Source organism: Daphnia pulex, chromosome 10, assembly GCF_021134715.1.
Source record: "Daphnia pulex isolate KAP4 chromosome 10, ASM2113471v1".
Classification (NCBI taxonomy): domain Eukaryota; kingdom Metazoa; phylum Arthropoda; class Branchiopoda; order Diplostraca; family Daphniidae; genus Daphnia; species Daphnia pulex.
Genome location: NC_060026.1, coordinates 13,620,212 through 13,632,935, shown reverse-complemented (window position 1 = coordinate 13,632,935; position 12,724 = coordinate 13,620,212). Strand labels below are relative to the sequence as shown.

The window sequence follows — 12,724 nt, the reverse complement described above, 5'->3', positions numbered from 1 at the left end:
ACCATATCACCTTCTTATTTTCCACCAGTTGACATCTATTTCTGCGACCCCATATTCTCATGGTTATTTTTTACCTGAAAACCATTAACGATTTAGTACGTGGTATGGTATCAGTTGACCCGAATAAATTTCTCTTGGACCTCTTATTAGGGCTTCCCTGATAGATAATTTAAAAACAATCAACACGAGCAAACAAGACAAAATATTTTGAGAGTAGCTGAAGAACTTAACCACAGGAGTTTGACTCACGTTTTTTTTTCAGCTGTGATGTCCTCTGCTTCTTCGACGATTTCCGAATCCGTTAGCTTAATTTGACTGAAGAAGATTTAGACGCTCAGTTCTTCAAAGAGCACTTCCATTTTGGCAATGCTCGACGTCATACAGCGTACCAGTGTGGAAAACTGTTCTACCATAACCAATAATGGTATTAGCGATTCGACATTCAACTAAGAATGAATTTAGCGGTACCCACCCCGCTATTTACATCGTCGTTCTTTGCTTCTCCGTTCTTTTCTTCTTCTTGGTGCATGGTGGAGACGATCAACACACACAACACAGCTTCTGTCAAACCAAGAACACGAATCATTAGCAGTTGACAAGACGGGTACCATTCAGAAATATCTATCTTGACGGCGCAATAAACTCTCGAGTCTGCTGATTCAAGAGAATCAGTTGTTGAGTAATAGTACTAACTAAGAGTTTGTACCGGACGGTCTGCTTAATAAACAATGTTATATAAATATGCTTGTTAATCAACTTGTTACCTATTTATATTTAATTAATGAATAACAATTTATAAAATGAAAACATTATATGGTTTTTCATACTTGTTTTATTTATTAAACAAACCGTCCGGTACAAACTGCAGCCAGTCAAGCAGGGGGAGACACTGCCCGACTGACTCTACCATCAGGGAGATTACCCGGCCGTGGTTAAGAGAAACCGGAAAAAGAGCGAAGAGAGCTGAGGAGCAGTTATTATGAGAGCAATGCATCATACTAGGCTTCCGGGTTAGACTCATGACCCTCCAAAAGTTTTCATCGGATCATGCGCCTTCCAAGTCCCCGTTCGACCAGAGCCCTCCCCTCCTCCTGGTTTCACAGCGGGTGAGTGACCACCGGCGGGCGTTGGTTAGTGGTTAGTTAGGGAAACGGGGCCACAGAAAAGAAGAGAGCCCAGATATATGCACTTTTAAGTTAACTAACAACTACACAATTTTATCAGTCTCCAATTCCAGTAATCTCTCGTCGGTTTTCCCCAATGGATGAAGTCCACGATAAGCAGCAAAGGATTGTCCTGTAAACAGAATGAACATTTACTTGGATGATAATAATATTCAAACAAGACTGTAGCGACAGGAAGACATACCTCAAATTAAGAGGGCTGTTTTAAGAAAGTGAAAACTGAGATTAAAGGGTAGTACAAAATTCACAATTTTGTTAGTTTTATAAAAATGTTCAGGAAGTACACCGGAAGTAAGCTATAGCGCCTCAACCGTTGTGTTGTCGACAAATTAAACCAAATACCAGATCGAAAAATAAACTATGCATCAGGAAAATTTACGATTTTGGACAATTTTCCAATATTTTTTACGTCGATCATGAATATGTGATTTTTTTGGGCGTGACACGAATATTGACACAACTATTAACGAATTTGGAAACCGGAAGTAGACAAAAAAGCAATTAAAAAAAATAACAAGTGTGATTTATTGATGGAATAGTTATCGTCAATTATCATATAGACACATAGTTTAAAGCAAGTAGGTTAGTGTGTGTTAGGTACCTGAGCATAATCCCGTGACGAGTGACTGCAGGTGTGTCAAAGCGAACGAAGCGACCAGTGAAGTACACCAAGATGTGTAGCAGCATGCGAAGCAATGAAGCTGGATGAGTGTGGGTCGTGAAGATGAGGATGGAGCAGAAAGTTGGTGGAAGCCACTATTCTGTCATGGATGAAGTCCAGCTTGGCTGAAGGATCTCCGTTCCAGGACCATCAAATTTCAATAGAGAAACTGCGTTGTAGGTTGACATCAGCGGCCCACTCGCGATTTCAGGGACGTATCAAATAGTGCTGTAAAAAAAAAAGAATTGGAAATTAAAAGGAAGCTTTAAAAAAAAATAAGGTTTGGCATATTACTTAAAGATTTTATTTAAATAAAAAATTTATTATTCCTTGAAAATTTTGTTTAGTGCCTTTACATTTCTGTTCGCGTTTACCTTGCAATGTTATAGACTTTGGCCAAATTTGACTCTTAAATTTTATTTTGATCGTATGGATAAACTGGATAGCAACACATCAGTGATAAGAGGATTCGGATCGAAGTCTCTTATTTAAAATGTTAACATATTGCATGGTAACCGAATTATAAATAGAAATTTTCTTTCGTGCAAGTCAGCATGACATTTTAAAATGATGGCAAGAAAACCCCGTGATTGAAACTGCCGCTTATTAAGACAGTGTGTGTATACCGATCCCAATTTCCGTTAAAGTGGTGCCATTATTGAATAACGCAATCCTATATATCTTCCTATAATGCGCTCGTGATTGTTTATCGATTTACTACGCCTCGCAGATGTGAAGTAATCGTGCGGATTCAGTAGTTCACCGAGTTCGTTTGCAGCAGGTTTAGTTTTCAAATCCATTGAATTCTGTTGAAACCGGCTGCTACACAATACACACTTAGTCAACATATTCTTAGTTATTGAATTGCTCAGACGTCCAATGACACGGACCAGATGGCTCAACAGCCGGTTCCAATTTCTCATCGACTTGCGTAATGGATCGTGGAAAAGATTGCGTATCCGACGCGGATTTGTGTCTGACACGTAACGACTGTAATTTATAAATTGTTTTGTCTCCCCAAAGTTCACATTAGAAAAGGTTCAATTCCTACGGCTAACTACTTTCATGTGTTCCAGTCGTCAATGAAAAAAAAGAAAACCTCAAAACTCTTGTACCTTTTTTTTTCATCTCGGAAACTTAATAAATTGCTTCCTGTGTGTACCAAGCAGATTAAATGGACCAATTAAATATCTAGACACCACGAACCGAAATTGGAAAAGTGTTCCAGGAATTATATCACATCGTCTGGGTCGATCGATATCATCGTCTAGGCTACAAAATGAACGGCACAGCTCAAGTATAAAGGCTTATCAATGTCACAACCAAGTCTCAGTACTAAATAAATAACAAATTAGCTAAAAATTTAAAAAAAAAATAATGTGTCAGTAGTGTTACCAAATATAAAATGATTTTATTTCGAAAAAATAGATATAGGGCCCCAGCAACAGCAGACTATGAGTTATCACTTATAGTTGAAAAAAAAAACACGATTTCTTTTTAAAACTCGGAAACATATTTCTTCAAAACCGAGAAAACTTTTTTCCAAACAACACGGACGTCGTCGGTGAAAATCGTTTTGTCCAGCTCCTCTTGCATAGCATTCACCCAAATAATTCCAAGACTCTAATCAAATAAAACAGAAGGTTCAATAACAGATCGACACAACAGATGAATTGTCTAAATTACCTTTGGGTCAATTTGGTTGTACCTTTTTTTAAGGTTTTTCAACGCCGGACATTGTAATACGGGAAAACTACGTTTTAAATGCGGAATGATGTAATTCAAACTGGCGACGCAATTATAAGCCCTACTGCGAAATTCAACATTGGTTGCCAATTCCGAGATGTTTACATGAGCGAAGTCCGGGAACATCTTCTTGGAATCGGGTCTCGCCTTTAAATATCTTGAAAGATATTAAAACAATTTAATGACATAATACCTAGCATATCCCTTTTTTTTAAATTAACTGTTTCTCACCCAATGAACAATTTTGGCGCAAAGCTACTCAGACGTTTCTTGAGAAAATTCCAACTAGAAACGATCAGATTAATGTCGCTGTCGCTCAGCGAGCGCTGTAAGCCGAATTCTTCAAACAATTTCTTTTCACTGCCACCGTGATGTCGACGATCACTACCGGGAGCGTAGAAACGAAGGGCTTTCGACATTTCAGTGTTGAAATCGTGAGCGGTTATTACAGCTCCAACAGTCACAAACGGGCTGTCTATCGATCTGCGATAGGACGCGGAACTCGTTAACTGACTCACGATGACTTCACTTCCGGAATCGTTACGTATTGGAACTCCCATGCCACTCTTTTAAGGCAGGAATAAAAAAATAAAAAGAGTTAAAAATAGAAGAAACGAATAAAAGCAGTGCAAGGCTTATATTACCACATTTTGTCCGCTGTAAAAAATGTTGCAGCCGAGAAAGATGTAAAAAAGATTTCTCGGAAGAAAAACGGATTTATTCATCGAGCTGGATGTGTGACGAGTTCACAAATGAGCAAGTGGGCAGGCATCCAATCAACGATTGAATTAATACATTTTAAAAATTTCCTCTTTATATATACTCGTTAGCAGAGAGAGAGTTGTTTTATCAATCAGATAAAAGTTCATTAAAAAACCGACCGCCTGTGTTGTCCATGTTGCCATAGACATTGGCATCAGCACATCGACAGAACATCATGTGAACTTGAGAGGAATGTGTGTCATGACCCATAGAACGTCAGCAGTGGCATCGTGTTGTGACGCACATAAATTACTTGTCCCGGGTCAAAACATTTTCGGCGCCTAGCGCGGTAGCCAATGTCAATCTTCAGAGGATACTGATCTTTTTTGAACCGATAGAGTCTGGCTATATTCCCATGTTCCTTTGAAAAGCGTATCCTCACTTTAAAAGCGAAAAAAAAAAAACAAGTTGGCGTATTATCGTGCTACTCAAATGACCGCTGCAAACAGAAATTACCAGACTTTACTATACCACGCGACCATAAATAACATCACCAAACGTCAAAGCAAAAATAAATTTTATGTAAAAAAGACGGAAAAAAAAACAGACCCGCATAATTTGTGAACGCGTGGCGTTCATTAGTTCATGGCTGAAGAGCTGAAATTACATAAACCCAAACTTTTTCAATCCCTATACAAACTGTTAAAGCTTATTAGGTCTTTTAATAGGTTGAGAGATTGTATAGGCTAATGTCTTGCGGGGAAAAAAGGCGATGATCGTTTCATAATCCTGACGCTGGAAATTTTGTACAATTTCAAGAAAAGACGGATCAATAAACCTTTGGATTGACATAACCGGCAGTGCAGTGGGCACGTTTTTATTTCCATTTCCAAAAAAACTTTGTCCCTAAACGCAGTTGTTTTCGATAACACCAACTCATGTCAGCAAGATAATATGCAATTTGATAGCCTCTTTAGAAATGCGTCGCAAGAAGAACACTGGCTGTATATACTCGGCTCGTATACTCGTGTCTCGTTACTTGATGTTTATACCCTTTTAGTTTCATCCACTTATTTCTGTCATGGGGATGCGTGCAATATTGGCGGGGAGAACAGCAATTTAACAGATAAGGTGGCAATATTTGACCTACAGCAACAAATTTCAGACGATAGACATTGGAAAAAAACTTAAGTAAAAAAAAATCCTATCGAATTATAGATTGACGCAAACCCAAATATGACATTTGAATTTCCCAGAATTTTACATTTCGCCAAGTTTGCGCATTAGACCTTCGTTCCCACTTCCCTGGACTCATCACGATAGTGCAATCAACGCATAAAACATTTTGTAACAAATCACTTAATTGACCTTGTGGCGATATTTTGTTATTGGATTTGAAATTTCAACAGACATGTTGTCATGGCTCCAAACTTCGATCAAGACTTCCCCCCCCCCCCCTCTCATCCGTGAGTGTCTCTCAAACCTTTGGCCAGCCAAATGATTTAGAAATTTCCGCTCGAAAGTCGAAACACACAGTTAACTAACTACAAGTGCAGAAACTGCACAAGAATATTTACAATAGATAACCTCGGTTCTATTCGACACCATTTGTGTTGACTGGAATTCTGGATGAAACGTATAGATTCAACTTACATGTGTAATGATCTCATATAACTGGCTTTTATTTACGATAAAAAACAGTTGAAGGCCACAAATATAGTTACTGCGCGTTAAAAGAACAAAACACGGCTCTTGTGTGAATGTGTGCTGATAACATTATTATTTTAAAACAAATATATACCAACTACAAATAACAGCACACTGATGAACCTCTTTAGTGAAATTGCTAGCGCTCGCCCATTCGCGATTAGAACTATATCACGTTTCCAATTTATCTCGGCTAGTTTTGCATTACAAACAGAAACCGCGTTTACACATATGAATATGGTTCCTGTTCCAGATAAATTCCATCCTAATAGCAGTAACGGTGCGATTTATTTTCTCTGATTAACATCCCTTTTTTTTTAAATAGAAGTACATCAATCAGTCAGGCTAATTTATGGACGGCACTTGTCACTCGGTAGCACTTGCGTCAGACTGTAAAATTTCCTTTCACCCAATTTTCGAAAGCCAATCCCTAAAATTCAAATAAGATCATCCTATCTCTACTTCAGATGAATCGAGTCTACAGTCTAGTGACGCAAATGGCCAGCGAATTCCCGGTTATCAGTGTCCCCGTTTTATTTTATTAAAGTTCAAGAACCCCTTGTTTTTTTAAACTGTACCAAAGCACCTTCTCTTCCCCCTCCCAGCAACAATATTAAAAAATTCATTTCCTCTACACAAATATGTTTAAACTAATTTTCAAAGAAAGGAAAACTTTATTGTAACGAAAAATGCAACAAGTTTTTTCGTCTTTATTTGAAATTTGAACTAGAAGCGGGAAAAAAAACTGACAAATCAAAAAGGAGTCTGTTAATATCTACACCCTATAGTATGTATATCATCTTGTTTTCGTAAAGAATAACTCTAGAGAGGTAAACATAAACAATGTCTAATCATTTTGGAAACGGACCGACATGAAATATGTACACAAGTCTAAATCAATTTTCTAGAAAGCATTAAAATTCGGCGAAGTATAGGGGAGACAATCAAAAACCCAACTTCAATAAGAGATGATGGCAAACAAAAGATTTACGACCAAAGGAAAAAAAAAAGAAAAAGTGAGGATCGATTGAGAGCTTGTGTGATCGTAACACTCTCCGAGACCAAAAAATCACGAACTCGCAAAAAGCAAGTAGAATAACAGAAACTGTTCAAATAATAAGTGTGGTGTAAAAGTGTTACGCAAAAATAGAACGGGAGAAAAAAAAACTTCTTCTACACGACTTTCTCGGAGATTAAAATTCAAATACCCACTTTTTTTTGGGCCATGAATTAAGCTCTCGCTCACCGCATTTGACAGGCGTGCAAAACCAAAAAGTCTTGTTGAAAGAATGGCACAGCGACAATTGACATCATGTTCAAGTAAGTGCACTTCCGGGTCTATCGATTTTCTACAGTGGATTTCGGGTCCTAGTTACAAGGAGCTCTAACACGTCCGTATTTCCCAGTGGAGTCGTGTATGTATAGCAGTATGCGCTATACTGGAAGGCTGATGCTTATCTCAAAGGCAATGTCAAGGTGAAAGACATCAAAATGGACTGTTGCTTTTACTTTTTTAGTGAAACTTTAAAAAGGAGAGGGTTATATACGATCCGACTCCCACCTGTGAATCAAAAGTGCATGGGAAACAAATAATTGAGTGCACCTAGCGCTGCTGGCTGTGTTATATAAAACAATCGTATCCACGTCAAAAAATAGGGAGGGAACTCTTATCAATAATTCCAAGAATTAAAATTTCAATAGATCCCAGGACAAGTTTTTCTTTATGAGCTTAACTCGGCAACGGCTCAGCGAACTTTCTGAAGAGTTTCGCTAATGAAATGTGACCTGATTTCCGACATTTCAAGACTATATACGAAACAAAATTGTATAAGACAGTCTAACCTCCTCAAACGCCCACCGGATCGTACAGTCCTGCGTATAAGTCGGCAGTTTGCGCCCGTCCACGCATCAGCGGGTCTACCTACCTGTTCTCTGCGCAACAGTCACCAGTAACTTGAGAGATATTACACGCAACTTTTGTGTCAGTCCTTTATTTCATTCCTTGGCGAGTTCACGCGAGTTTCTTGGGTCTCACAACATGTACAAGCTAGTCTACCTGTTGATGGCAATCGGCCAAAGTTTGGGCAAAGAAAGGTCAGAGGGTTTAGTGATTTTTCCTGAAGGCAGTCGTCAGGTGGTTCGACAAGGTGCCAATCTCACCATCACCTGCACCTACGACTACCAAGACGACGCTGGTCAAAAATTGAACGACATTACGTGGATTCTACCCGACGCCCTGGCAAAGAATAATCCGGTGGTATTATTATTCTAACGTTTGTTTGTTTTTTGTTTCATTTGGTTATTGTCATTTTATATTTAGTTGAGTCAAGGCGTCAACGACCGCCTTCGCAACACGTTCGATAGAAACCACACCCACATGACATCGACGTTGACACTCGAGAATCTTAGAACAAAAGATACGGGGTATTTCACATGCAATGTTCACTCTGCCCTGCATTATGAGTCGTACAGACAAAAACAATACGTCTACGTTTACAGTATGTTATTTTATTTACTTTACGTATTCAATGGGCAATTGAATAACCTCAAAGTCAATATTAGGTGATGCAGATTACGTCATCATAGACGATAACGCCTATCAAGAATACAGTTCGAAACAAGGCGATTCCATTCAAATCCCTTGCAGGCCCACCCACCCAAACGTCACGTTCCATCTGATCCGCAATTCTCAAATCACTGCAAAGGGCTACATATGGGAACGCTCCGAAGTAATCAAATAAATAATTTAGTCAGCGAAAAAGGCCGAGTTATCATGTTTTCATTTAAATCAGAATTTGTTATCTGATCCGGACTCTAAATGGAATTTGGACCCTGAACGCGGACTGTCGCTGAAAGACACGACCATCAGCGACACTGGCCAGTATCAATGCGTCGGGACTATGAATAATGTCTCAGACTGGGAGTATTTTCAAATTTATGTCAAAGGTACGCAATTTCAGCAAACTCGATTGGCTAGTTCAAAAAATTGCCGATCTATTAAAAGGATTGAGCTTTAGACTTTTCAAAAATAAAATTCTAATTTAAGGGATCGAACTGGTGAGAATTGGTGATGCAGACGATCCACTAGAGGGGAGTAACATTACTTTAATCTGCCGCACTCACGTTCAACGCGAGTTTGCTTCACCACCGGAATGGGCCTACCAGTTAATCGACGTCACCGGAGAAACGCTCAAAGTCATTAACGGTACAAATACAGACGAAGGTATTTTTCGCATCCAAGAAACAGGTGAAAACTAATCTAATCGAATTTAATCAATTAATCAGAGAGCCCAATCAACGCTGGATATTACGACGATCTGGATTCCCATCACCAGTCATCAAAGGCGGCCTTTTACAGTCGAGAACGAACGTGGAGATATTACGAAAGCAGACAAGAGCTAATCGACGTAGCCCTCAACACCAACATAACATTTCAATGTAAAGCCAATAAAGATAAAGAAATCATGTTCAAAAAGATTTCTTTTCGAGTCAAAGGTAAATAAGCAAACCGAGTGAAATAATTCATATTTAATCCTCTGAATTATTTCTACAGAAATTAATAACGAACCAGTGTTAAATTTCATCCACTTGGATAAGGCAAGACCCAAGAACTTGACTTGCGTCATTTCCCTCCAAAGAAATAAAATGTTATGGTTCAAGGTGAAAATCAAATTTCTAATTTTAACTCGACACAAAATTTGAATTCGAAGTGACTTGACTTGATTAGGACGACAAAGAATATCCGGGACGAGTACATTCATCTGGAAATGTGTCAATCTTGCCGCTAAATGGAATTGTGAACGAAATAGGGGTGTACTCATGCCGGTGGAATAACAGCCTTGGACAATCAAGGTTCAGAAACTTCACCGTTTTTCTCGGTAATTCAAACGGTTTAACAAACGCAACAGCCATCCCCCTCTCTGCGAATCTGGTTGCTTTGATCGTGATAATCGGAATCGGAATCAAACTCTACCTCGACAAGGTGACACAAATAAGCCTTGAAATTATGATTCCGATCACTTATTTTGGGAACTTTTAAGAAGCGGCAAGTGTTTCCAAAAGCAAAGAAATTACTGGAAGGAAATGTCAACCCTCCCGTGAGTCAGCAATTGTCGATGGAAGATCAGATCGAAGCACTACCCTACGACAAGCGTTGGGAATTCCCCAAACACCGCCTAACACTTGGTTAATTTTTTTTTAATTTTTTTTTAATTAAAAAAAAATTAATGAATAATTAACTTTAAAATAAAATAGGAATACAGCTGGGAGCTGGATGTTTTGGACGGGTAGTTAAAGCTGAAGCTGTAGGGATCGAAGGGTCCGGAGAACACGCTAAAACGGTGGCAGTCAAAATGGTCCGTTCGCAAACGAACGTTGCCGCCCTAGAAGCGCTCGTGAGTGAAATGAAAATTCTCATGCACTTGGCATCGCATTTGAATGTCGTCAACCTTCTCGGAGCTTGTACCAAAGATATCGACAAAGGTCATTCCAAGAAAAAAATGAATTTGTTTTTTCTTTAAATTCGTTATTTTTAAATTTTAGGAGAACTGTTACTAATCGTCGAGTACTGTCGGTTCGGAAACTTACAAGCTTATTTGATCAATCACCGGGAAAACTTTATCAATCTAATGGACGACTTTGGAAACATGAAATCGGATAACGAAGCGGACCAAATAGTTAGGTAAACACACGAAAGCACCTTTTTGGCGCTCCCATGGCTATCATCCGGGAGCGATAGTGTACCCCCACTTTTTACTCCCGTAATTTCGTGTGGATTGAGTGATCAAGCTATGGCAACCAAACATTCGGATAAATTGGCATTACTCTCACATGAGTGGTATCACGTTCGGCTACAATATTTTACGTTAGTATCGTACCGTCTGTCACTTTAATCATCAAAATGTCGATCCCATTTTCAGTAGCGTTTGTAACGGTAATGTGGAGGGAACCCGTCTGCAACTCAAACCGAAAAAACCGCCAGACACTATTAAAAACGGCACGGAAATGACCCAGCAAATGGCGCCACGTGAGTCAACCACATAAAAAATAACCAACGAAAAATAACGAAGTGATAATTTCCCTTCGTCGCACATATTTTTTTTGTGGATGATTCATCAGCTTTAGAATTAATTTACGATCCTCAAGAGCCAAAGTCCTTTTGGCATTACCAACAAGATCCGGATGCCACCTTAATTCGATCCGTTTCCACTCGCGATTTGATTTCGTGGTCTTTTCAAATAGCTCGAGGAATGGACTATTTGGCCAGCAAAAAAGTAACATGTACTTCCTACGACTTTGAAGACAAAATAAACTAACCTGTTTAATTACTTGTAGGTTCTCCATGGCGATCTGGCAGCTCGTAACGTTCTGCTAGCCGATGATGGAGTTGTCAAAGTGGCTGATTTCGGCATGGCTCGTAAAATGTACCTGGAAGGCAATTATGAGAAAAAAGGACAGGTAAATTAGAATTCAATTATCCATACAATTTAAAGTTACAAATTTTTCAAAATTTACAGGGATTAATGCCAATCAGATGGATGGCCATAGAATCTTTAACTGATCGTATATTTTCTAGCCAATCTGACGTTTGGTCTTATGGCATTCTCCTCTGGGAACTGTTTTCTCTGGGCAAAGTTCCATATCCAGGTAATTGGAATTAATAATGTAATAAAGTCCCTAATAGTCAATTACTAAATTCTCTGTTTTCAAGGAATGGAAGTGGGCAGTCAACTTCTGAAAGAAATTCAAAGCGGATATCGCATGGAGAAACCCGAATACGCCACAAATACAATGAGCAAAGTCATGACGGACTGCTGGAAAACGGACCCAAAAGAGCGGCCGACTTTTCGTCAACTCCAGGAAATGATACACGACCACATCGAGTCGTCTGTCAGCTCTGATTATTGGAGTTTGAATTTCCCCTACGCCAAACTGAGCGAGGAGAAACGTCAAAGCTCTTGCACAGCAGAAAGTTCGGGACTAGCAAAGCAGTTCAGCGATAACATATTCAAAAAGAAGTCTAGAGCTCTTTCTCTACCCGCAGAAGATGCTTAATTATGTAACACGATCAAAGTATGAACGAGGACGTTGCACTTATGATGACGTTCGCGATTTTACAAAGCCTGACATTTACTTGCAAGGCGAAAGTATTTAAACAAATGAATTCAGACTTACCCGATATTCAGATGTCGGTGGAATCCAGTCTTTTACACACACTGTCTATCATAACACTCTTGTAAATTCAATCTAATGCTCAACACAATTTTGAAACAAATTTCTCGCCTGATTTGAAAAATCAGACGACGACGAGAAACACACCTGACTGGGCCACGCGACAAACTGACTATACCAAACGTTGCCAATTTTATTATTCAACAAAGAAAGGAAGGGTTGGCAAAATTCCGACCAATGAAAAATTAGACGGATAAAGGGTTGGAAATTTTAAATAATACCCCACCACCCATAAACCTTTCCTTGCAAAAGATGCAACCAAACCATCATCACCTACCTCCCATCTTTGATAAGACAGGTAACCGGTAACCCCCCCCCCCTCAAAGATTCAGGAAAGTGTGACGTCATATACTCAAGTCCAATTAATCAACAGAAAAATTGCGCATAATATCCCTCTTTTATGTTGGATGTAAAAATGTATTTCGAATATCTAATGAAGTAATGAAATAAAAATTATTATTCCCTTGTTGTCGTATACCTGGCCCTACGGTTA

The 12,724-nt window shown here is 39.0% G+C and overlaps 2 protein-coding genes and 1 long non-coding RNA gene across 6 annotated transcripts; 1 reads left to right on the top strand and 2 right to left on the bottom strand.

The window, feature by feature from the left end:
* Positions 1-823: 823 nt before the first annotated feature.
* On the bottom strand, positions 824-12,308 carry LOC124203714. Its single transcript, XR_006878593.1, has 4 exons — positions 12,175-12,308; positions 11,317-11,427; positions 1,786-2,073; positions 824-1,296 (listed from the first exon to the last, which is right to left on the bottom strand). It is a non-coding gene; the product is annotated as an uncharacterized LOC124203714 (long non-coding RNA).
* On the bottom strand, positions 3,237-4,392 carry LOC124203713. Its single transcript, XM_046600505.1, has 4 exons — positions 4,236-4,392; positions 3,823-4,157; positions 3,532-3,748; positions 3,237-3,468 (listed from the first exon to the last, which is right to left on the bottom strand). The coding sequence occupies exons 1-4, from the start codon at positions 4,314-4,316 to the stop codon at positions 3,343-3,345; spliced, it is 759 nt and encodes a 252-aa protein (XP_046456461.1). The 5' UTR covers positions 4,317-4,392; the 3' UTR covers positions 3,237-3,342.
* Positions 7,928-12,181, top strand: LOC124203712 (vascular endothelial growth factor receptor 1-like). Of its 4 annotated transcripts, none has more exons than XM_046600503.1 (16): positions 7,928-8,254; positions 8,321-8,498; positions 8,563-8,729; positions 8,793-8,946; positions 9,047-9,205; positions 9,286-9,495; positions 9,554-9,660; positions 9,728-9,982; positions 10,041-10,185; positions 10,255-10,482; positions 10,543-10,681; positions 10,923-11,026; positions 11,119-11,273; positions 11,335-11,457; positions 11,517-11,646; positions 11,711-12,181. In XM_046600503.1, exons 1-16 carry the CDS (start codon positions 8,039-8,041, stop codon positions 12,052-12,054), a joined length of 2,814 nt encoding a protein of 937 aa, XP_046456459.1. In that variant the 5' UTR covers positions 7,928-8,038; the 3' UTR covers positions 12,055-12,181. The 4 variants fall into 4 exon arrangements, with proteins under 4 accessions (XP_046456459.1, XP_046456458.1, XP_046456457.1 ...); XM_046600502.1 differs by having other exon boundaries at positions 10,920-11,026; XM_046600501.1 differs by having other exon boundaries at positions 9,047-9,223.
* Positions 12,309-12,724: the final 416 nt, after the last annotated feature.

Excerpts from the sequence above, each read along its gene's own strand:
- LOC124203713 (XM_046600505.1), bottom strand. The coding sequence starts at position 4,316 with ATGAATAAATCCGTTTTTCTTCCGAGAAATCTTTTTTACATCTTTCTC. Across the intron at positions 4,158-4,235 it reads TTTACAGCGGACAAAATGTG|AGTGGCATGGGAGTTCCAAT; the intron begins GTAATATAAGCC and ends CTGCCTTAAAAG. Across the intron at positions 3,749-3,822 it reads GCGCCAAAATTGTTCATTGG|ATATTTAAAGGCGAGACCCG; the intron begins GTGAGAAACAGT and ends ATATCTTTCAAG.
- LOC124203712 (XM_046600500.1), top strand. The coding sequence starts at position 8,039 with ATGTACAAGCTAGTCTACCTGTTGATGGCAATCGGCCAAAGTTTGGGC. Across the intron at positions 9,983-10,040 it reads TCAAACTCTACCTCGACAAG|AAGCGGCAAGTGTTTCCAAA; the intron begins GTGACACAAATA and ends GGAACTTTTAAG. Across the intron at positions 10,483-10,542 it reads TACCAAAGATATCGACAAAG|GAGAACTGTTACTAATCGTC; the intron begins GTCATTCCAAGA and ends TTTAAATTTTAG.